The sequence below is a fragment of the Pristis pectinata genome, chromosome 3, assembly GCF_009764475.1.
Source record: "Pristis pectinata isolate sPriPec2 chromosome 3, sPriPec2.1.pri, whole genome shotgun sequence".
In the NCBI taxonomy this organism is placed as follows: domain Eukaryota; kingdom Metazoa; phylum Chordata; class Chondrichthyes; order Rhinopristiformes; family Pristidae; genus Pristis; species Pristis pectinata.
Genome location: NC_067407.1, coordinates 45483707 through 45508589, shown reverse-complemented (window position 1 = coordinate 45508589; position 24883 = coordinate 45483707). Strand labels below are relative to the sequence as shown.

Below are 24883 nucleotides of genomic sequence, written 5' to 3'. Positions count from 1 at the left end.
AGCTAAGTCAAACCCCTTAAATTTCAATTGGGATTGTGGGGCTGCAGGTACAAAAGTAAATTCCATTCATTAGGGTATTTGAATTGTTAATGTTTTTAATTATTGTGTTTCATTTTAGTCTATTATAAGTTTAAAGCAATTTTTAAGATTTCAGTTTATTCATTCTTTACATTTTGTAAGTTTTTTGTTGTCAAGGACATTCAGCAATATTTAAAACCCCTGATAGTTTTAACAGCCAGCAAAGCTGTGGTTGGGGCTATATCAAGTTCAAAACTGTAAGGTAATTTATTTTGGTGGGCTCGGGTGGGTGTCCCCATTTCATCATCCTTCTAGACCCTGCTGCTGCTTACAGCTGCAGCCCGGGACACTTCAGGCCAACAAGGTAGATTTTTCACATCATGGGCAACATTTAATGCCATCCAATTCAAGGCCATTCCATTCAGTTTGATCAGCACATCTTTTAGATACTGATACACAAGCTGAGATATGCTTTGGAAAGCAACCATTTATTTTTGCTGCATTTATGGGTGAACAAACACAATTTTAAATATTGTGAATGGCTAACCAACTATGGTCATTGACCCAGATTTTCCTGTCAATGTGTCTTGTTGGTTTTTAAATGCAGGTGGAGGCTGTGAGGGTGGTTCATCTCAAACATCTAGAAGTTGTCTCTTTCCTTTGTTAGTTTTGCATTAACAGCATCCTGTTCTTGGCTTATGATATTCCGATAAGCTTAGGAGGTTTTTCCCCATTCACTCACATCATAGATGCCTCTTGATGCAATATTATCGATTCAGACCTTCAGCTATTTGTCTCCAAAAAAACTTCTCAAGCCTAATTGCAATGGGAAAGTTATACTAATAATAGACTGTATTAGAATAAATTATGGTGTATTATTAGAGATGTCTCTTTTAATGGACCTTGATTTGATGCATTTTCAAAAGGTTTTCAATAGAGTATCTGAATTTAACTTTCTCAAAGGTAGCAGTGTTAAGGCAAAGCTGAAATATTGCAATGTGAACAGCCACGAAAGACGTAAGTGGCTTCATGTCCTGAAAATTGATTGTGTGTTCATTATTGATATAAGATCTAGGAAGCATGATGTTTGTAATGATTGTAAATTCTTCCTTTGTGCACATAGCTGAATAGTAGCTTCTAGCCTAAGTTACACCCTGACTTACAGCCTAATTGCAACTTTATTCCATCCCCCAATCCGAACTCAAGGGATCCATACAAGGATGTGGTTGATTCAGGTTGATAGGGTTTCCTGCCGAACTCCTTGGGCTTGTTACATTCTTCATTTATTTGTTTTTCAGAATCTGGGCATTGTAGGCAAGGCCAGCATTTATTGCTCATCCCGATTTTGTATTGATGGGAATGCCTTGAATGGCAAGTTTGGATGACGTTGAAGTAACGTTCATGATGCACTTTTGCACCATGAATGTTATTTGTCACTCATCAGTCCATGATTGAATGTTGTCTCAGTTATACAGAATGCTGGTGTTGACTAGTTAATTTGCTGAGGAGGTGTGAATAGATTTGAACATTTGTGCAATAATCAGCAAATATGTGACCTTATGAAGGAAGATTGGTCTTTTATGAAGCAGCTGAAGATGCTTAGGCTGTGGTCACTATCTTGAGGGATTTTTGCAGTAATATCCTGGGGCTAGGGTGACTGACCTCCAACAATAGCGACCATTTTCCTTTCTTTTCAGTATGACTCTAATTAATGTGTACTTTCTGCCCATTGACCGCAGCTTTACTGGGCTCCTTGATGTCACACTTGGTGAAATGGTGCCTTACTCTCAAAAGTAGTCACTCTGACCTGGCCTCTGGAATTTGGCTCGAGGATCCTTGCTTTGGACCAAGGCTGCAATGAGATCTGGAACTGAGTAGCACTGGTGAAGCCCAAACCTGCATTAGTGAGCATGTTGTTGGTGATAAGTGCTGTTTGCTCACACTGTTCGTAACAACTTCCATCACTTTGCTGATGAATGAGAGTAGACTGAATGGGGGTAATTAGCTGGTTTGAATTTGCCTTGTGTGAGTAGTTTGTACCTGCACATTTTTCCACATTGTAAGGTAACTGTCATGCCAACTACTGCACCGTCATTGTGCCCAATATTTACCCAAAATATTGGTCTGGTAAAGGCACATTCCAAGTCAAAGGGAGCATAGACTCACTTACAGGAGGAGGCTATAATAGTTAGCTGGAGGATGATATCGAGCACAAAAATAAGCAAACACCAACTAATTTAACCCAGTCCTGATGAAGGATCTCGACCTGAAACATCGACCGTCTATTTCCCTCCATAGACGCTGCCTGACCTGCTGAGTTCCTCCAGCATTTTGTGTATTGCACCACATAACTTAAGATATTTAAAAATAAATAAATAAAATTGAACTGCGTTTGACATAAAATATCAGACTGGTGAGAGCAGGCTCCAGTGAATTCAGGCACTGATCCTCAGTCTCCCAGAAATGTTCCTGACGTCAGCACCGTCACCTGCATTAGGGGAAAGTCAGTCATTATGAAATGCAGAAACAAGAAACTTGACCATCTGACAGATAACATAACATTAATGTGCTTAAGTATAAATATCCAAATTACAAACAAAAATAACTGATTCTAAACATTGTATATATTTTTTCCCTATCTCATAGATTGAAGCTGCTCAAGTCCTGGATACAGGACGTTACACATGTGAAGCCATTAATGTGGCTGGTAAAACAGAAAAGAACTACAACTTGAACATTCTGGGTAAGCCTTTTTCCTATTGCCCAAGTAAGCCTAAGAACATCTTTTAAATTATCTTAAATAGCATTTTTGTAGAACTTGTAAGTAAATGTCAATGTGCAGATTACCATTCAGTTCCAGTTCTGGTATCTCTGAGTAATATTTTTGTAATATCAGAATTCCTCAACCACTGTCTACAGAGTTGGTTTCTTTTGTCGCATTTGCAATCCTGTAACCATTGAATTAAAAGATTGTGGTTTGGCCTGTGAGTGATTACAAGCTGCAGAAAAACCCTTGCCAGATCATGGGAATCACTTGGATTGAGAATGAAAGGGGCCTATTTCAGCAAAAGGAGGTCCCTACCAAGAAATGTGTGGAGACTGGAATAGCCTTACTGTTTCTGAATGTGACTGGTGGGAGGAGAGGCTTGGTGCATGGCACCTCACTTGGTCAAGCGTTGTCTTGACATTACAGGCTGTCACTCTCACCTCAACTGTGCAATAAATTGGAGTTGTAAATGTTCAACTTTATTGCATTGGAGAATGTTAGGGTCAGTCTGGAGCTCAGTGACCTGCCTTTTGGAACACTGAGATTTTATCTCAGGCAAAGAGGTAAAAACCAGACCGATGGGACGGTCTAATTTATGGATCCTAAATGAAATGGGTTAGCAAGCTTTTAATCCAATTCCTAATGACCGTGCTTCTACATTACAAAATTGCTGACAGCTTGATATTATTATTCCAGGAGGCCATAAGGATGATTAGCGTGGGAAATTAAAAATTCAGGCTAGTGAAGTATAGGCTTACCCTTCTGAGGTTAAATTTCAAGAACATTGTGGGGATAATGTAACGGGGAATTTTACTCTTACATCTGGCTGGACAATCTTTCACTCAGGAATTCTCAATCTGGGTAATGGTGCCAAAAAACAAAGAGGCTCCTGTTTTCTGGCATCTTTTAACTTGAATCTAAATGTGTCATTCTGGCCCAAGAATAAAAGCTCATTCAAATGGAATATGAACTGATGTATCTCAACAGCCTCATCCAGAACACGCTTTTATGTGTTCCCTTTGACAATTTCTTTTCTTCTGTACCAAGTATTAAATTCCTTGTTCACACAATAAACTAAGACATGGGTGATGTCTATGGGATGATGAGATTAGTAACTGAATTAAAACACCATTCATTTGCAAGTTGTTAATGCTACTTTTACTAAATTTCATGTGAACTTCACGGAGGATTAAAAAGTAGTTAAAAAGATCGATGCTTTAACAATTTAGCAATGTAGTTCTTATTTTTGGACAACTTCACACCAAGTGATTGTTCTTAAGCATATGAGAAAAGTTAAGATACTGTCGATCAGGGATTAATTAGCCACATGCCCCCTGAAAATTAGAGTTTATGTCAGTTCAGACTAGCAAAATCATAGAACACATTCCAAACACTTTTGATTGGGGCCAGTTGAAGCTACTTCCTTTAATAGGAACTGAACTTAATAATGTTATTTCTGCATTAAATTCTTCAATTAATTTCATTTTTTAGGCATTTTTATCCATACATCATACTGAAATTGTTCACAATTAGTTTTCCTCTTTGTATGCACAACATCTCCACTATTTAAAGTTTAAATTAACGATTGAAGTATCTGCTTTTATGTAGCTGTCCTGTTATTTTAACCAACTTATATTCTATTGTTTAGTTCCACCCAATATTCAAGGATCAAATGAATTATCCAAGCTGACAGTCATAGAAGGAAACCTAATCAGCTTAGTTTGTGAATCCAGTGGTATTCCACCACCAAGTTTGATGTGGAAGAAGAACGGTGAGTGACTAAAATTGAATGTAAAACACAGCTGAAGTAGTTGTGTACCAAGAATATAATACATGGTGTGAAATGCTGTAAATGATAAGATCACACCAAAGTGATCATTGAAAAATGGCAACTTGTGTCCTTAATTTGTTTAAAACTGCACTTAACATCACTATAAATTTCTGTAGAAGTGACAAGTTTTATATTCAGATGTTATCCATTGGCACTGGAATCCGTTCTCCGTAGCCGCTTTTGTCTAGATATAGACCAGCTTCCTTGGTGGCATTGCTTCAAGTTATCTTTGATGTCACATTGATGTTCTCTGGAAAAGTCCCACCCAAAATAATGCTTCCCCCTGAAGTATCCTTGCTTCTGAGCAAAGCTCATTACTCATAGTTTTTAAAAACATTGCCTCACTTTCCTGTGAACTGAAGAACAATCTGCGATTGCAGCAACAATTTGTTGCCAGGGCACAGCCGATACCTGAGTGTATCAGTGGCTGAGTTGTACTATCCTAAAGCAGTCTAGTACATCTTAACTCTGATCCCATTACACAGTATGATCCAGAGGTCATATACATTAATTCAATTCCAAGTGATTGTGTTCAGAGGAGGATTGGGTTGCTTCCAGATGCTGGATTATGGAAATGTTATCACCCATTTTGTTTTGAAGTTGTTATGTCCATGAGTCTCTGGCCTGGCATTGGCATGAATATCCTGGTCAGGTAGAAGTGGGCACATCTGATCAAGGCTTCACTCAAGGTCTTCTGCAATCTTTTTAATGAGTTGTTAAGAAGATTTGAAAGTGTAAGCAGAAATTGTTTCTTATTTGTTAGCAATGTAATTGGTACATTGATATTAAGCTTTTATTGTATTGGTGGAGCTTTACTTGTACAGCAAGTGAAAAGTATTCCATTATTCTCCTGGCCTTTGGCTTGTAGGTAGTGGAAAGGCTTTGGGGAACCATGATGTGAGTCATTTGGTGCAAGGTACTCAATATCTGACTTGCTATCATAATCATAATATTTGTGTGTTTGGTGCAATTAAGTTTCTGGTCAGTGACAACTTCAGAATATTGTTGGTAATTATGATGGTAATGCCATTGACAATCAAGAGGAGATGGTTCAGATCTATGGTTGAAGGTGATCTTTGCTTGGCACCTGTTTGTCAGATTATTTACTTGCATTTATTAAATCAGGTCTGAATGTTGTTGAGGTCCTGCTAACTGCAGAATTGGTCTGCAGGATTTTCTCTGAAATGCTGAATAGAATTGAACACTGTGCAATCATAAGTGAACATTCCCACTTCTACCCACTTCTAATCCAATGATGAGAAGTCATTAATGAAGTGGCTGAAGGTACTTGAGCTCCAAAAAACTGCTCAGAGGAACTCCTACAAGAATGTGCTGGGGCTGGGATAATTGACTCCCAAGGACCACACCTGTCTCCCTTTCTGCAAGGTATAACAGCAGCCAGAGGAGAGTTTTAACATTGACTCTCGTCATCTTCAGTTTTACCAAGGTTCCTTGATGCCACATTTGGTCAAAGGCAGTCAACTTCACCTTGGCTCTTTCATCCATTTATCGACAAAAGCTGTGATGAAGTCCAAAACCAAGCAGTCTCAGCAAAATCCAAACTGGGTTGCTGGTAACTTGATGCTTCTTGGTAACATTATCAATGAGATCTTCCACTGTTTCTTAGTCTCTGCTGATGAATGAGCATAGATTGATGGAGTGGCAATTAGCCTGATTTTACGACTTACTTTTTGTGTAGTGTCACAACTACCTCTTACCACCGTCATTACACTGCTTGTTTGGTGAGCTTCCTTGTCCTCTGCAGACAGTACATTTTTTCTACTTTACACCTCCTCTGCCCAGCCCTCCACTCCAGTGGCTGAAAACTGTATTTCCTGCTCTGTCCAGTGTTGAGCTTTTACCATGTCCACACCAGACTAAGTTCCATCATGACTTCCCCCACTTATTCCAGCCACAATACATTATCTTTTTGAGAAGAGCAGAATGGGCTTAATAATAAATGACAGCCTTAACTGATGTTTGCCACATAAAATTTGGGCCATTTGCTGAGCAGTAAGTCAATGAACAGTGCAGTTTGCACACAGTTGCCATACAAATGAGCAGGCAGCATGAAGATAGCTTGACGCCTGTACTGGAGGTTACAGATGTTATTTAATCACTTAGTACAAACTCTGCGGTGTTTAAGCAGCCAGCATAATCAAAGACCCCACCCACCCAGGACATTCTCTCTTCTCTCCTCTTCCATCGGGTAGAAGATACAGGAGCCTGAGGGCACGTACCACCAGACTTAAGGACAGCTTCTACCCCACTGTGATAAGACTATTGAACGGTTCCCCTACACAATGAGATGGCCTATGACCTCATGACCTACTTTGTTGTGACTGTCATGAACCAGCAACAAAAGAAACACATTGAGTCATGATTCAGTGTTAAGAACTATTTTATTAATCACTACTTATGATAATAAGAAAACTAAAAGTAAAAATGTTAGTATGTCAGAAGTAAAAATGTTAAACCTTGAACATTAACCCCAAAAACTAAACTCTTCGTGTGTGTGTGTGTGTGTGTGTGTGTGTGTGTGTGTGTGTGTGTGTGTGTGTGTGTGTGTGTGTGTGGCAAAATCCCAAACTCCAAGTCCAGGAATGGTTCTTAAAGTTCAGTTCAGCAAGCCATAAGGTGAAACATGAGCAAAGGCTTCTTCAACAACCACCGTTGTGTGAAGATAAGACGTAGATGTAGAAAGAACATAGAGAGTAATTACGAAATCCAAATGTTCCACGATGGAACCCAAACGACACTTCAGTGTTTACTCAGTAGTGACTTCCTCAACCCGAAAAGCATCCAACTCGTGGTCGTCCACACAAATACCTGTTTCGTTCTACAGGTCAGCACCAAAATGAACTCCACCGGATTGCTTCCAATTTCCACACGTAGATTTCAGTGGCAGACACAGCTATTGTTTCTCATCCATTGATAGAGAAACTAGCAGGCTGGTGTCTCTCTCCCTTTTCTCTCTCTCTCTCTCTCTCTCTCTCTCTCTCTTCGACTGACTGACTTCTTCAACAACGTAATTACGTCCGTTATCTTCTGTTGACATAAGCACGCCACACACACACACACACACACACACACACACACACACACACACACACACAACTAACTCTATCTTAAAAGGGACATTCACTGAGTCTGTAACAGTGACCTTGCACCTTATGGCACTGCACTTTCTCTGTAGCTGTGACACTTTACTCTGTACTGTTATTGTTTTTTTTAACCTGTACTACATCAATGCACTCTGTACTAACTTAATGTGACTGCACTGTGTAATGAATTGACCTGTAAGATTGGTTTGTAAGACAAGTTTTTCACTGTACCTCGGTACAAGTGACAATAATAAACCAATACCAATACCAATAAAATATTTGGAAGCAGTTTCATGGCCTCTTGGAGAATAGGTCAACATACAATTTTGCTGACTGGTTTATTAAATTACTCACGTCAGGTCTCAGTTGCAGTTTCAAAGAGGACTTTCAAATACTGCAACATCTAGGATTGTGAAAATAGAGCTTTCAAGTTGAATAAACATTTGCTCGTATCTAGTACTGAAATCTTGTTGCTGTTACAGAACTTTGCAGTTATTAGTACTGACAAACTGTCCAATTTGCCAGCTTTGATCTTTTTCATTTTACCTAATTGGAATGTTAAGCATACAGTGGAGAGATTTCCATTATCTTATAAAATAAAAAATAAATAAAAATTGTTGATGTTAGAAATGTGAAATAGAAACAAAATGCTGGAAAAACTCAGCACATCAGGCAGCATCTGTGGAAAGAGAAACTGTTAATGTTTCGGATTGAAGTCCTTTTATCTCTTAGTTCTGATGAAGCGTCTAAGACCTGAAAAGTTGGCCATTCCTCTTTCTGCAGATGCTGCCTGACCTGCTAAGTTTTTCCAGCATTTTTTGTTTTTTATTATTGTTTAAAATAATATGGTTTTCCAGTTTTGTTCATCACTCAATTCCAGTTTGCTTACCCTCTCTGTGCATTAATAGTCTGCTAAATGAATATTCAAGAGGTGATTTAAAGCTTCAAGAAGACATATTTCAAAGGACAAAGGTTCAAAAGGACGAAAATGAATTCTGTACTTCTAATATTCTCTTTAATATCACTACTAGAACCTGGTAAAGTTGTGTGAAACAGTAACCGTATGGCTTTAAGCAGTGAGCTTGATTGTTGTGAAGTAATAAAGCTATTTCACCAAGGTCTTGCCACAGTGTTTTCATTGAACCTATTTTGTTAATTGTTGTTTTTACTTGTAGGCTCCCCATTGCTGAATGATCTGAATGGACAAGTCCGTATCGTCTCAGGTGGACGACAGTTGCGGATCTCAAATGCTAAACTATCAGACAGTGCATCCTACACTTGTGTGGCATCCAATATTGCTGGATCTACAATGAAAGGATACACACTGGAAGTCTATGGTATGCAATGGAACTTTTCCTTAAAGGAACTTTAAGATATAATTCAACTTTTTCCCATTACTAATGATCTACCAATTGATATACGGGGATATTGTTGCCATTATCCTTAATGTTTGCTGAAGTGTTTTGTAAAACAGCAAATCAAATGGGAAAAGTCAGGAATAGTACAGTTTTTTTATATTGATTTAAGGCATGCATCCAGTTACACTCACTTATCAGTAAATCAGGAGACTCTTTACAAGTTTGTGGGCTATTGAAGTACAATTTTTTGCTTCCTATTGACATTTATTCTATCTTCCATTGACATATATCTAACAAAAGTATAGTGTTGGAAACGTGGATAGGAAATGAATCCATATGACTCAAACTAGAAATCAGTCTTATCCACATTAAGTGGAAACATCTGTATTAAACATTCAGAATCACTTGGCAGTGAACAACTAGTTTAAACATTTTATTAGCTCAGTTTACTACCTCGAACACAATTGATTCTTTGTTACGTGCTAAACCCACCTCTCATCAGCTGAACACAGAATGACTTTTAAAGGTTTTGAGTCTTTTAGCATTAGAAATTGTGCAACATATTATGATGATCCATGTTTAATTCCGAGTTGGATAAATTATCATATGTTGTCTATAATGAATGTTTGTTTCTCTGTCTTTACTCCATTTCTGAAGAACCTTTAAAACACTTTCATATTGCTACAATGCAGTTAGCATCAGATGAAATTAATATTATGTATAATTAGATGTTAATTTGTGTAAGGTTCCCTTATGGCCAAATAGCTAAAAATGCTACTCAGCAGACAAGATGTTAAAGCTGACCTCCCTATGCCTGGGCTAGCTAGTGGATAAAAAAGTTGCAATTCCGATCAGTAATTTGGTTTTTTGTGTTATGACACCTGGAACACATATGAAGAATGATTATAGAATTTAAAAAAAATTATTGCAGGGGAGGCAGTTGTAAGATTCATCCACCCAGCCCAAGAGGAGTTACTTTGTCTAATCTCGCTTGCCATTCTCTTGGTGCATAGCCCTGTAGGTTATCACAAATCAGTTGTTCATCCAAGTGATGAGGGTTTCTGCCTCCACCACTGTTTCAGACTGTAAGTTGCACACTCCCATAATTCCCCGTAAATCATTCTCCAGTTACCTTAAATCTACGTTCACTGTTTATGAACCTCCCTGCCAAGGGAAATAGGTCCTTCCTGTTCACACCATCTAGGCTGCTCAAAATTTTACAACTCATGTATGTGACAGGGGCTCCTCTGTTCTTCCACGTTTCACAGTATCAATAATCTGTTAATAAAAAATAGAAGCAGAGGTAGGCTACTCATGGCCTCATGCCTGTTCTGCTCTTTAATAAAACCTTTTACCTCATCAGCATTTTCCTGCACAAACTCCAATCTCCTTCATTCCCTTAATTACAAAAAATCTGCTCTTGGAAGTACTGAGCAACTGAGCCTCCACAGCCTTCTTGGGTAGAGAATTCTAAAGATTCACAATCAGTTGGGTGAAGTCACCATATTTTGAGATTTTGACCCCTGGTTCCAGATGCCCCCAACAGAGAAACATAATCTCCACAACTACCCTGTCAAGGTCCACAAGAATTTTGGACATTTCAATACGATCTCCTCCCACTTTCTAAACTCCCTCTATCTTAAGTATGTCCTTCCTTAGGAAGGGAGACTAGACCTGTTCACAATATTCTAAGCATGGTACCATCAGGACCCTATGTAATTGGAGCATAAACTGTTATGATGAAATGCTCTTGCAATAAAGGCCAACGCACTGTTTGTCTTCCTAACTGCTTGCTATACATTCATACTGACTTTCACTGTATAAGGATACCCAGATCCCTCTAAGCACCAATACCTTTCAATATCTCACCATTCAAACAATACATTTTATTTCTTTGATCAAAGATGACTGAACATTTTATTTCTTTGATCAAAGATGACTGAACATTTTTCCACCTTTTCTCCTTGTCCTTGCCCATTCAATTCACCTGTCTTTATCTCCCCGAAGCTTCCCTGCATCCTCTGTACACTGCCACCCAGCTTTGTATTATCAGCAATTCATGGCACCTTCATCCAAATTATTGATATGGATTGTCAACAACTGTGGCTGGCCCCTAATGCACGGCCCATTTATTTCATTATTCTCTGCATTCCACCCATCAATCGATCTTTATTCCTTACTACGACATTACCCCAATAACTTATGCTCTAATTTTGTTTAATAATCTATTAAAGGTATCTTGAACATTCACAAGTTCTATTCAAGATTTCTTGGCTTATTAACATAATCTTGATAACTGTATAAGCACTGAAAAATAGAGCAAATAAAGTCTGGCACCTTCCCAATAAAATTAAGGATAAGTGTCTATTTGGAGTGATCGCTTCTAATTGTCATTAAGTAACTGTGTCTTGTCCTTTTCTTCCATTTCCATTCACAATTTGCAAAAAAAATTCTGATGTTTGTCATTCATGTGAGGGAATTTAAATATTCTGTGTGAATCAACAAAATAACCAAAAAGCATGGATTGATGAGTGAACAGCAATTGCATCACCCTTCGCTTTGTTTGATAATTGCTCTCTTTATTTCTGTTTATTGGTATTTTACAAACCTTGATTATGGGTCATAGCTCTAAGTACAACTGGATGGCAGCTTATAATATTAAATGATGTATACTATAAATCTTGGTTAAGGAAACCCCTCAAATGTTCATACTCACAATTAATATTTGTCAAATATTGTAGTTCATTCACTCAGGCATGTATCTGTTCAGTAACAACTTAGATGCCACTGCAATTACATTCTCTCTTTGACGATCAGAATATTGCTTCTTTAAGCAGGCAGCTTGGATAAAGGGGTCAGAAGGAGCAAAATTGTAGAGTCAAATAAGAATTGTTATGGTTGACCATCAAACTTTATGACTGGTTAGTATTCCAAAAAATATTTAACAATTTATTCAAAATGGTGGCACATTTTAGAGTTAAGCGGGATATTGACAGTAAGTTTTTTGTTTTAGTAGTTCCCTTTACTGAGATATAAATGACAAAGAAACTGACATGCTTGAAGTGGGATTATACATCTCTATGGAATAAAAATTGTTAGTGTAAACTAGATGGTATTTTCTAATCTCTACCTGTGTTGTATTGAACTTGTATACTGTAGGGTTTTTAATTGCTTCCTCTTTGAAAGGCAACATATCTCAAACAACAAATTAAAACATTAAAGAAGGAAAGTTGAAGACAGCTATGTAATTGCAACAATAATCAAATTTTCTCTTTAGTGTTTAATTTGTTTTCATTTGACAGCTCGGCCAACCATTCACAACAGCGGGAGTCGCCCAACAGATGTCATTGTTGTCCAAGGCAATGACGTTACCTTAGAATGCAAGGCCCAGGGGATTCCTCGACCTGCACTGACATGGCTGAAAGATGACCGCCCCCTTGTGAATGACAGAGGAGTGACCATTTTGAATGGTGGACAGCTACTACAGATTAAGGATACACAGGTTTATGATACTGGGCGGTACACATGTGTGGCTGTGAATGTTGCAGGACAGGTTGAGAAGAAGTATGATCTCAATGTACATGGTAAGTAATTTAATTCATCTATTGGTTAAACTGGAATGACCCCGTGATTTGTACAAATTATTTACCAATTCTTGGTTACAGGTTTCCACTAGTAGGGAAAGAAATAGATTTCCACTAAGTATTACATTTCCAATGTTTCCTTGCTTTGTCACCAGTGATATTTGCCAGTACAAACCCTTTCACCTGTATTTTTTTCTCATAAAATATTGTAGCTTGATATTTCAAGTATGATGTTCAGTCCTCAGGTTCGTGTTTGGCTTCCTGGATGTGTCAATTACATCTATTATTCACTATTTGCAATTTTTTCTAGGTTTGAGAGTTCAAACTGATCTGAATCTCCCCTACTTTGCTGATATTTGCAAACTAGACTCAATGCGCTGAATAGGTGACAAGCATAGTTGGCATGTATCTGTTGAGAAGGTTAAAGGAATTTAATTATACTACAAAGTGAATTCATAAAATGAAATCTAACAAAGGATGACGTTGAAACAAATGTGTGTGAATCTGGTGAAGATTTAGATGAAAGGTCCAGGTAATAATTTTAGAATTCAAATAATCTAGTTGACTGTAATGAAAAGAATCAATTGCCAACCAGTTCATCACAGGCTTCTATTTACATCTACACATGTAAAAACTGGCCAGATTCAAAATTTCATCAGATGGGATGTGATCACCTTTTTGTAAAATTCCATTCTTGCACCTACTGTCAACAGAGAAAGAGAAATTTGAGTGGAGTCCAAGCAAAGGGGAGGAAATTGGAGGGACTCATCCAAGACACCGCATAGATATTAGTTTTACAGCAGCATTAACCAATCCTTGCCTTCTTGCACAGGAAATATGAATGTATTTCAGAGAGGTATGAAAGAAACATGAAAACAGAGGCATTAAAAAGGGAGGGAGGATGCATTTTAATAACAATATCTTAGGAATAATGAATTACCTATCCACATAATTTTGACTCTGATTTTAGTAAATACTTATTATTAGTTCACTTAATTCTAACTCAGTTTTAAAGATGCTTAAAGAGTCGAATCATTCACTGTTGATCAGTAACGTTTTTTGCTTTAAGAGATGTTTATGTGGATTTTGGTTGCCTTATTAGTAGTGACTTCTTTATTCCATAAATATAATTTTCATCACCTAGTCTTCATATTCTTTCTCTTAGTGCCGCCAAGTATTAGTGGGGCCCTGGGAGTACCAGAGAATGTCAGTGTTGTGGTTAAAAATCCCGTTGTATTGACTTGTGAAGCCTCAGGCATCCCACTTCCATCAATCACGTGGCTAAAAGATGGACAGCCAATCAGCCTGAGTAATGTTTTGAGAATACTCTCAGGTAAGCATTATATCACTAAACAGCATTTGCATGTTTCTACAAAAGATTAGGGGTTAAGACTAACTTTCAAGTTTGGCATCAATCTATCAGCAGAATAATGCCTTTTTTGCATGCACTAGAAGATACTCAACAAAGTGCTATAATTTTTCCACGTTATTAGAGTGTTCTATTCCTGTAATGTGAACAAACCATTTATTTTGTGAATAATAGAGTGAAATCTATACAGAGCTCAACTCTGGACAGCTTCTTCGCTGGACCAGCACATTTCCTCAGTCTGCCATTGCACTTCTTACCAATCTTGCTGTAATTTCAGCCTGTGCCAGATTCACTGAAGCACAGATTTATTTGTAAAATGAGCCCAACAAGATTTGAGATATTTCCATGGAGAAACTGGGGTGCACAAAAGATACACAAGTAATTAATTGATAACAAGGTCAGATTCCCGATATGGACAGCTATTTAACTAATAGCTGACAGTTGTGCCAATGTTTGATGATGTCCTACATACATTGTAAATAACTCCTTGGGGTGAATGTGAATTTAGTGCTTTGTCCTTCTGTGATTACATGATGTAGTTTTATTGCATGTTGGAATGAACTAATTACATTCCACTGATGCACGGAAGAAGGTACAAAAATCCTGCCAAAAACACCAGAGAACCAAGGTTCGAACAAGAATGAGGAACATAAAGGAAAAAGTATTGGTTCCAAAGAAAAAGCTAGGGAAGTTGGGATTTATGTACTTTTGATCTCACCAAGGATCTGATGATCCTCATTCCAGAGTTTGAAGGGAATGGCTATGGAGACAATAAGCCATCTGGTTATCATCTTCCAAAATTCTATAGATTCTAGGATTGCTTCAGTGGGTCAGAGGACAGCAAATTTACTCTTAAACAGATAAGGCAGAGAGATATCAGGGAACTACTTACCTGCTAGCCTAATGTTAGTAGCAGGCAAAATGAAGGATGTAATAACAGAACACACTGAGAAGAATAACAGGATTAAGAAAAGTCAACGTGGATTTATGAAAGGAAAACCATGTTTGACTAATGTGCTGGAGTTTTTTTTCCAGGATATGACTAGTAGAATAGATTAGTGGATGTGGTATATTTGGATTTTGATACAGCTTTTAATAAGGTCCCACACTAGAGGTTGGTGAACAAGAACAGAGCAAACAGAGTTGAGGTTAAAATACTGATCCAGATTGAGAGTTGGCTGTTGGACAGAAACCAAAGAGTGGGAATAAACAAACCCTTTCAGGTTGGCAGACTGACTGGTAGGTTACTGTGGGGATCTGTGCTTGGGCCTCAGTTATTCACAATCTACATCAGTGATTTGGCTGAGGGGAATCAAATGTCATATTTCCAAGTTTGGATTGGGATTGTGAGGAGGAAGGAGGATGTAAAGAGGCTTTACGTTATGTAAGTGGGCAAGAATTGTGGCAGATGCAATATAATATGGAAAAATGTGAAGTTATCCATTTTGGCGTACAAAACAGAAAAGCATCATGCCAAAATTTTAAATGGTGTGAGACTGAGTAACGTTAATGTTCAAACGGTCATTGTTCACAGGTTGCTAAAGGCCAGCGAGAGATAAGGATGCAAACACCATGTTTGCCTTTAATAGGAGAGGATCTGTGTACAGGAATAAAGATTTCTTACTGCAATTATACAGGGTATTGATGAGACCACACCTGGAGTATTATGTACAGTGTGGGTCTCCTTATATGAAAATGGATAGAGTGCATTGAAAATTCACTTGACAGCATAGCACAAGGTAGAAGATCAGCCATGACCTCGATGAAAAGCAGAGCAGGCTTGAAAGGCCAATTGGTCACCTCCTGCTCCTGTTTCTTTTTTTCTTATGTTCTTTCTTCTCATTTAAATTTAGTCAATATTATTTTAGGGACTCTAATTCAACTTTGTTGGAAAGTCTATAAACATTCTGCTTTACTGCATTTATTTTTCTGATTTTGATGGCTTATGTTGTTTAACATTTGACCTCCTATTTTCCCATAGGAGGTCGCATACTACGCTTGATGCATGCAGCAGAGGAAGATTCTGGAATGTATTCCTGTGTGGTCACAAATGCTGCAGGGGAAGAGATCAAAAGCTTTGACCTTGATGTCTTAGGTATATAATGGATGCAGGAATAATTCAACAAATCACTTTGCATTTCCTTAACTCCTGATCACATTGTCAAACTCATCAGTAATAATATAAATCAAACTGGCCTTCTTGGTGTCGTGTACTTGGGGAAAATGGGGTAACAGCCAAAAGGTTAAATATTTACAACTGCTTGAGCCATTCTTGGAAAATGTCATTCCATTCATATGAGATGATGGTCCAGAAATGTTGTCTCCAGATGAAAGCTCTGCTATTAGGACTTAATTTTTGACAACATATAAAAATTTTTAAGGCTCATTTTTTCATTATCATCTTTTAGTTGCACCAGAGGCGCTGAACTACCAAGATCCCTTTCTGCAAATCAGTAATACATTGGGAAGGATTGTTTTGGTCAGTAGTAAAGAACTGACGCTCACTATTCACTGCATTTGACAATTAATAACAGAGTTTTTTTGGGCTCTTGTGCGTAGATATTCAGGGTCGGGCATTTGACCCTGCACAACAGCCTCCATCAGGCATCTGTGAGCAGGGCAAGAACAGCAAGCCCTGGCAACCCATTGGATGGAAAACCCTTTCCTGAAACGTGGAGAGTACAAACTGGAAAATATAAGTTGGAATTAAAAATTACATTTAAATCAGGAGACATTAAGTTCAGCCTCCTCAGCTGGGTGGGTGAAATCCCATGCATACGTGAAGAGCTGAATTTCCACAAAACATTGCTTTCTTGACCAAAACTACCAAAAGTAAAGTATTTAGTCAATTAGTAAGATGAGGAGACCTTCCTGTGTATAATTTGACTGCTGTATTTGCCAACAGGACAGCAGTCTAATGAAGAGGTGTAACGTGTTTCTTTTTGCTGGACTATAATATTTAATTCCATTACTCTTGTCTGTAAATAGTACCACCCAGCATAGTTAATGAAGATAAGATGGAAGATGTGAAAATAAAGGAGAATCACAGTATTACTCTCACTTGTGAGGTTTCAGGTAAGAGCTCAAAACATTCTGAGATGACCTGCATGTAATCTGCATGTTCCTCCTGCAGTGTAGGAATGGTATAGGACAGCTTAAGGACAGCTTCTACCCCACTGTAATAAGACTATTGAACGGTTCCCTTATACAATCAGATGGTCTATGACCTCACGATCTACCTTGTTGTGACCTTGCACCTTATTGCACTGCACTTTCTCTGTAGCTGTGACACTTTACTCTGTACTGTTACTGTTTTTACCTATACTACATCAATGCACTTTGTACTAATTCAATATAACTGCACTGTGTAATGAATTAACCTGTACGATCAGTTTGTAAGACAAGCTTTTCACTGTACCTCGGTACACGTGACAATAATAGACCAATACCAGTGTAGCACAAAAGGTTACAAGGAGTGGTTGAAAGCATATTAAAACCATCAGAAATGTGTGCTGAGGGCACTACATCATTGATGTCAACCATAGTCCACGCTATTATTTGTAACATTCACGCCATAACCTTTCAGACTATACATCATAGTTTGTTGGACATCAATAGAGATTAAATTCTGCCCTGAGAGAGAGAGCGCTCAGGCCCTGCTGGATTACCCTGCTGGAGGGTAAAATTGATCATTTATGTGTGAAACCAGTGCACGAGTCCATATTGAATCGCATACAGTCCAAGCACGTGACAGGAGGCATGAAGTGATAGATAGCAAGTGATATCTAGAGTGAAAGGTGTCCATAAATTCCCACAGACCAATCTACTTCAATAATTTAAAAAATACTCATTGTTTCCTTAATAAATATGTGCAGGCCAGCGGAGTAATTTAACAGGAAGCTGTATTCATGAGATCATGATCCTACTTTGACTTGTCTCTGATGTACCAAGCTTCATATGTAACTCTATTCTCATGGCTGCAATATATCATTTGTTTCAGCCAGCTATTAAAGTGAAGGCAGCAGAATAGCCCCTATGGACAATATCCAGGCAGTGACATAAATAGCAAGCTAGATGAAATGAAATTCAACTTGAGAACAAGCTGGTTATAATTCTTCACTTCACAGATTTACAGATTTTGTTTCCATTCAACCTTATAGCATTGAATTTCTAAGTGTAAGTGATTCACAAAACATAGTACATTAATTTTAATGCTTGGGACATCTTTTTAAATTGTGTATGTGTTATGTAGCCAAAAGGCACATAGAGAAGCTATGTTCCCATGTGCACCCCACATGAAGGAGGAAAAATTATGAGTGCTTGCAATATCCCAATACACATTCCTAGTTTACTTATTTCTATGTCAGAAACCTGTAAATAAATTATTTTTTTTTACTAATGGCAAAATTAGACTTTTTTCTCATTTAGCTAATCCACCTAACTTTCCACAAGAGTGCCACCATATTGTTAAATTAACATACTAATAGTTTTTTAGGTAAAGGTGTATCTTTAGCTGTGCTACTGCTGTTTGATCAAAGAATTCAAGATGGTAATTACATGTAATACTAATTCACTTATGGACTTTTTTTTGTGAAAAGGTACTCCAATTCCACAAATAAGATGGCTGAAAGATGGGGAACTTTTGACTGAAGACCAGCAGCATCAGATCCTATCCAGTGGGCGCTTTCTGCAGATTGGGAATGTACGTGTGTCTGACACCGGTCGATACACTTGCATAGCCTCTAACACAGCAGGAGACAAGAACAAGAACTTCAACCTAAATGTTCTAGGTTGGTGGACTTAACACAGTTCCTCACATCTTAAGCACACTAGGCTGGATAAAACATTTCTAGATTAGTAGGTATCTACATATTTGAACTTCTCAGAGTGAAGGTTTTTAATCAAGAGAGTGCCTTGTTTGACACCAGGACTTAAGCAGCTTTGATGTAACTCAAGCTCACTGGTTTTAAATATGTGCCATAAAATGTTGGTAACTCTGAGCTTTTCATTTCTAAAGAGCAAAGGAGGGATTAGGCATTAGCTGTGTACACCATTGAAGTGTGAATCTGTCAAATCAAGAGAGTACAGTTTTTATGGAATTAGGATGATGAAATTTTACTCTGAACTGAATGTTGCCCTACAAGTAATAGGTCTGTAACACCAAAAACCATTGAGCATTATGATAGAAACATAGAAAACCTACAGCACAATTCAGGCCCTTCGGCCCACAAAGCTGTGCCCTCTATTTTTCTCAGCTCCATGTACCTATCCAAAAGTCTCTTAAAAGACCCTATTGTATCTGCCTCCACCACTGTTGCCAGCAACCGATTCCACGCACTCACCACTCTTGTTCTTTTGGGCCTAGATTAGTGTTGTCAAATCTCCCAGAATCTGGAATGTGTTCCTAAGCTCTGCTGCTCGGAGCCCAGGAGATCTGAGCATCACAATGCTGGCTGCTACCCAGGGAAGGTTCCAGATGTTATCTCCAGTGCCCCACCTTCTCCTCCCTGCTGCAGTAGGAAAGGATGATGGTGGGAAAGATGTGGGAGGGTGAAGACATGGACAGGAAGATGGGGCTCTGGAAATGAGAGATGGGAAGTTGAGAACTTGGGGGGGGGGGGAAGGGAGATTGATGGATGGGACTTTGGGAAATAGGGCTGGGACTTTGGGCAAGCAAGGAGATAGGGCTCCAGGAAAGGACGTGAGCATGAGCTTTGGAGTGAGGGTTGAAGGTCCAGCAAGGGGAGAGATGGATACTGTGACTGAAGATGAGGAAATAGGGACTCAAGGAAGGAAATAGATGAAAACTGAAGTTTTACCTGCCCCTGATTTTGTTCTTCACTGCCGACAAATTGAGGTTCTTGCACAGTGGTTGCTAGCATTCAAGCAAAGTTACTCAGCTACACGATAGAATCTGCAACATTTTGCTCCAGGACAGGTGTTGTCTGACCAAATATCCAGTAATGTATCCAACCAGTTTTGGCAACCCTGGCACAGTAACTTGAGGTTTTCTCATGTCTCTGTGCTGTGCAGATGGGAGGAACCTAACAAACAAGAAGCTTGTTTTTTTTAACTGTACAAAGCTTATTGCAATGCAAAAAGGCCTGCTCAACATAATGATCTGTTGACCAGGTAGGGCAGCTGGGATATTCTTTCGCTGGGTTGTTCTAAATTTTCACAAAGACCATCCAGCTTACCTGCACTGGCCCCACAAATACCTTGCCACCCTGCATTTGCTCACAACCATTTACAAGCATCTAGCTTGACTTCAGTGCTCCTGTGACTTCAGTGCTCTTCATGTCCTTAAGCAATACTCTGAAATAATGAGTTAGTGTGGCAAGTTAAAATGTTTGATTAAAGATGCATGCAACGTCTGATGAGAAATGTTTCAGGAATCATTGTTTAGGATACAGTTTGTTGGCATCCTGTAATATTTTTTTGCTACGAAATGTATTCAATATTTATTTTTAGTTATACTGAAACTAGAGCTTGAATGAAAACCAGAAAATGCTGTAAAAACTCGGCAGGTCTGACAGCATCTGTGGAGAGAGAAACAGTCAATGTTTTGGTCCTAGGACCCTTTGTCAGAACTTGAATCAGTTTTATAACTTATTTTCAGTTTCCTTGTTCACCATTTAGTGTCTCCAAAAATTCCCGGTGTTGACAGTCAAGGCACTCCAGAGGATGTCACTGTTATTCTGAATAGCCCCACCTCCCTTGTGTGTGAGGCACAGTCGTACCCACCTGCAATTATCACCTGGCTTAAAGATGGAGCACCTTTTGAATCCAACAAAAATGTCCAGATTCTTCCAGGTAAACAAAAGAACATTAGAACCAAGTTTTTAATTATATCACAGGCATTATGAAGTCATGAAAATTAGATGGGTTGGAATAACAACACCCTTTTGCCCCCCCCCCCCCCCCCCCAAAGAGCTAAATACCACTTGCAATTTTTCAGTAGGTAACTATAAGTAGCTATTTAATATTTTCAAACTCTAATATGAAATACTCAATTAAAGCTTCTTTAATCAATGCCACTTTGCTTCAGGTGGTGGCCCTCAAAGTATTGGTTTAAGCTTCCTTTATGGTCTGAGTGCTTGAGCTGGACTGACACTCAACTGCTTCTTAAAGGTTGGAGTGAATGACAAATATTCCAGATCATGATGACAGCTAGCTGGTAAATCCATAGGGAACTGCCAACTGATTGTAGTGTGCGAATCAGCACATTGCAATGTGGAAGTCAGGAACTCGCTGCAGGTCTAATGCCAGTACATGTGACTTCCCACTCTGCTGCTGAACTCAACACTGAGTCTAGGGATGACTGATGTACGCAGCATGGTCCCACTCATTTGAATGGGTGTCAGCCTGGATTGAGTTTTAGTTTATTCAATCCTAATGTTTTTAAATAACTTCTATAATTAAAAAAAACTCTTCCAACTAGTTTTATTTGACTCTGATTATCAAAGGCATTTAGAAACAGTTTAAAAAAAAGCCTTGGGCCCTACAAACTCTGCTTCCCAGGACACCTATGGCAGTGAGACATGGAAACAGTTTAACTTCTGGGGCTGTAGAACATTAGTGCTGTCATGAGAACAGACTGACAGTGTTGGTGATTGGTTTGAGGAGTGGGCCAGATAAAATTCAAGCTGTCCCAGTGTCAGTGGATGGCTACTTGAGGGCAACCTGCCATTCTGCAGTGTATGCATCATCTGTGAGGTCTGAGCCCTGAAACAGTCTGAATATTTCACTTGATCATACAGCCAGACTATGCCCTTGGCATCCCTTTCAGGATATGTCTGCAGGGTCACTTGGAATGAACTAAATGGCAATGAGATATGCCAGGTGTCTCTTTATTGATTGAATTCAGGTGATCAGTGGAGTTGGTAAGTGCCGGCTCCGAGCTGGTGCACCTGAGTGAAAGCATTAACAATTCTGAAGTACAACTAAGCAGTTTTTTTTTGCATCTTATTCACTTAATTGTGTGGATATTAATGAATAAAAGATATAAAATATATTTTATGAAATATTCTAATTATGATAATATTTATACAACAAATTATTATTCCCAGCTAAAATATATGAATTAATATAATTAATTTGGTAATAGGAGGTATGGAATGAGATTAGTAAATTCCATGTGTTATACATCAAATAAAAAGATAATAAATCCATTATTACATCTAATTATAAGTCAGCATTCTCTTAGATTTCAAATCTGGAAGACAGGAGTTCCTGTCCTGTGTTGTTGTGGTTGGTTCATGCCGAGTCTTTGCAGAACTCATGTCATGACTTTCATTGATAACAATATATTCAGGTAATCCTACGCTTTCTCTTCCTAATGTCAGGGGGGCGAACTCTTCAGATTCTCAACGCTCAGGAAAAGGACGCTGGAAGATATACCTGTATTGCTACTAATGAGGCAGGAGAAACACTAAAGAATTATGAAGTAAAGGTCTACAGTAAGTGTTTGCAGTGTGGATCAGTTATTCTGAAATCCTGTGACAAACCTAATAGGTTGGCAACCAATCAACATAGTAAGTCAGATAATGTTGAATTTTGCTGATGTCCACTTTATTCAGGTAGCTGGGTGTATAACGGTTTGCTGTTTTGTTTAATTTCCCTAGTCCCTCCTACTATCAACAAAGATGATATCCCAGATTTTGGTCTGTCACCTAAAGAAGTTAAGATAAAAGTAAACAGCACCCTGACTCTCGAGTGTGAATCTTATGCAATTCCAGCAGCCACACTTCACTGGTACAAAGATGGACAGGTCTGTTTAGCCCTTCATGTATAATATTGAATGAGTATTCAAAATGATGTATTTGTGTTATGAGAAAATATGTTTCCACTGCAACTTGCATTGTCCATAGCACAATCATGTTAACCATTCAAGTGTCACAATGAACAGTAGCAGATTTATAGTTTCATGAAATCTGAAAGACCAAATAAATGTGTTCTCCTCCCTTTCTTAAATAACTTAACAGAGCTTTGAATGGATCTGAGCCCTGATATTTTAGGCGATTTGGAATAGTTATCTTCATAGCAATCCAGGAATGAATAGAATAAGTGAACACTGAAGTTCATCAATGATATCATACTGAGCTTCTGCCCATCCTCCCACCTCTGCTGGAATCCGAGTTCTGGGGGCAAAGCTTGCAGATGGATTCCCAACCAAGCACATGATAAAAATATAAATAAGTGAAGTGGAATTTGATGAATATTGGAAGTGGAGGAAGACACGGGCTTATGAATTGAGAGTGCAGCAACCAGAATAATTTTGGATTCATCCAGCAAAGAGCCAGCATAGACATGAGGGGGTGAATAGTGAGAGAAACATCAGAGTCATTTCAAAGTTGAAGACTTAAAGTCATCCCCAGTTAGATATTAATAAGTGATCATTTGAAAATTATATGTGAAGTTACCAGCACATAATGTTCTGTTGTTGTCAATGAATCAACTAACAATTATGTAGATCATTTATTGAAGTAGTGCATGAAGACATCGAACAGAATTCCCATTTACCCCTTACACATCTGCTCCCCCTACCACCGGCCCTCTGTGCTCAAGTGGCAATCTTGAACCTAGACTATATATGAGGTAATGTTCATAAAAGCCTTGCCACAATATCTCCTCACCTGTGATCAATAGATACAAATATGCAGGCTTTCTTGGCAAGGCCTACTTCTATTCCCTATTCCTAATTACCCTTGAGAAGATGGAGGGAGCTGCCTTTTTGAACCACTGCAGTTCCCTTCAAGTTACATATGATCCTGAATTGGAAATACATCTCTATTGCTTTGCCACTATTGCAAGATCACTCTGACTAAGTTTAGAGCAAGGACTGCAGCTCACCTGCACCTTCTCAAAGACAGTTGGGGTTGAGCAATAAATGTTGGCCTTGCTAAAAAGTACTGTGTATTTACTTATGTTACGGCCAGGTTAGAAGAGATTCAGGCATGGCTCTAATGCACATATCAGTCATATATTCTAGGACTGCCATTTGAGCAAATTGATGGAGTGGGTGCCTTAAAAGGAGGGAGGAACAATGAAATTCTTTTATTAAGACACAGTCAATTGCATCAATTTCCATCCAATCATTCCATTTATCTATTCAGATTTCAGCAAGATGTATCGATCAAAGTGAATCTATTTCTGTGATTGTTTCTGTTAAATAAATAAAGATCAAACACACTGAATTTTCATGGGAAGAAAAAGTCAAATCTTTACATTTCAAGCCTCTGCAGAGAGATGACCACATCACCATCACAGCAAATGGGCGGATTATTCAAATCAAGAATACCCAGATTTCAGACACAGGACGGTATACTTGCGTGGCCGTCAATATTGCTGGGGAGGATGAGAAAGATTATGATGTAAACGTTCAAGGTTAGATTTCATTATTTGCTTATTCCCAATTGTGCTTTGTGCTGCAATGATCTTTTTAAGTAAATCTCTGTCATTCTCATCTGTGCTAAAGGTTATCATTTACCTCTATCAGATACCTGTTCTGTAGTTGTTTTTATCCTTTTATCATACAGAAGTGTAATTGTTTTTATCCTTTTACATAAAGATTTGTAAGGAAGAACTTTTTTTAATATAATCCTTTTTTAATCCTTTATTTAGTTCCGCCAAGTTTTGTGAAGCCAGAAAATAGCCATGATATGAATGGGAGTGCACTGGAAGGGAGCAGGACAGTTGTATTCAAGGATGTAGTCATTAACAACCCCATCTCTTTGTACTGTGAGACCAATGCTGTCCCACCACCATCTCTCACTTGGTACAAAGATGGAAAACCATTGACATCTAATGGCAATGTTCTGATACTGCCAGGTATGTATTGCTGTCACAGACT

General features: G+C 38.4%; 1 protein-coding gene across 1 annotated transcript in view; it reads left to right on the top strand.

Moving 5' to 3' along the window:
* Window positions 1-24883, top strand: part of hmcn1 (hemicentin 1) — a 361968-nt gene that overhangs the window by 239331 nt on the left and 97754 nt on the right. Inside the window, 13 exon segments of the mRNA XM_052011513.1 lie at window positions 2665-2761; window positions 4434-4556; window positions 8896-9057; window positions 12381-12662; window positions 13828-13995; window positions 16013-16126; window positions 17020-17106; window positions 18630-18821; window positions 20671-20844; window positions 22377-22490; window positions 22656-22801; window positions 24267-24417; window positions 24655-24861. Of these exon segments, the coding sequence (XP_051867473.1) occupies window positions 2665-2761; window positions 4434-4556; window positions 8896-9057; window positions 12381-12662; window positions 13828-13995; window positions 16013-16126; window positions 17020-17106; window positions 18630-18821; window positions 20671-20844; window positions 22377-22490; window positions 22656-22801; window positions 24267-24417; window positions 24655-24861 (2017 nt within the window).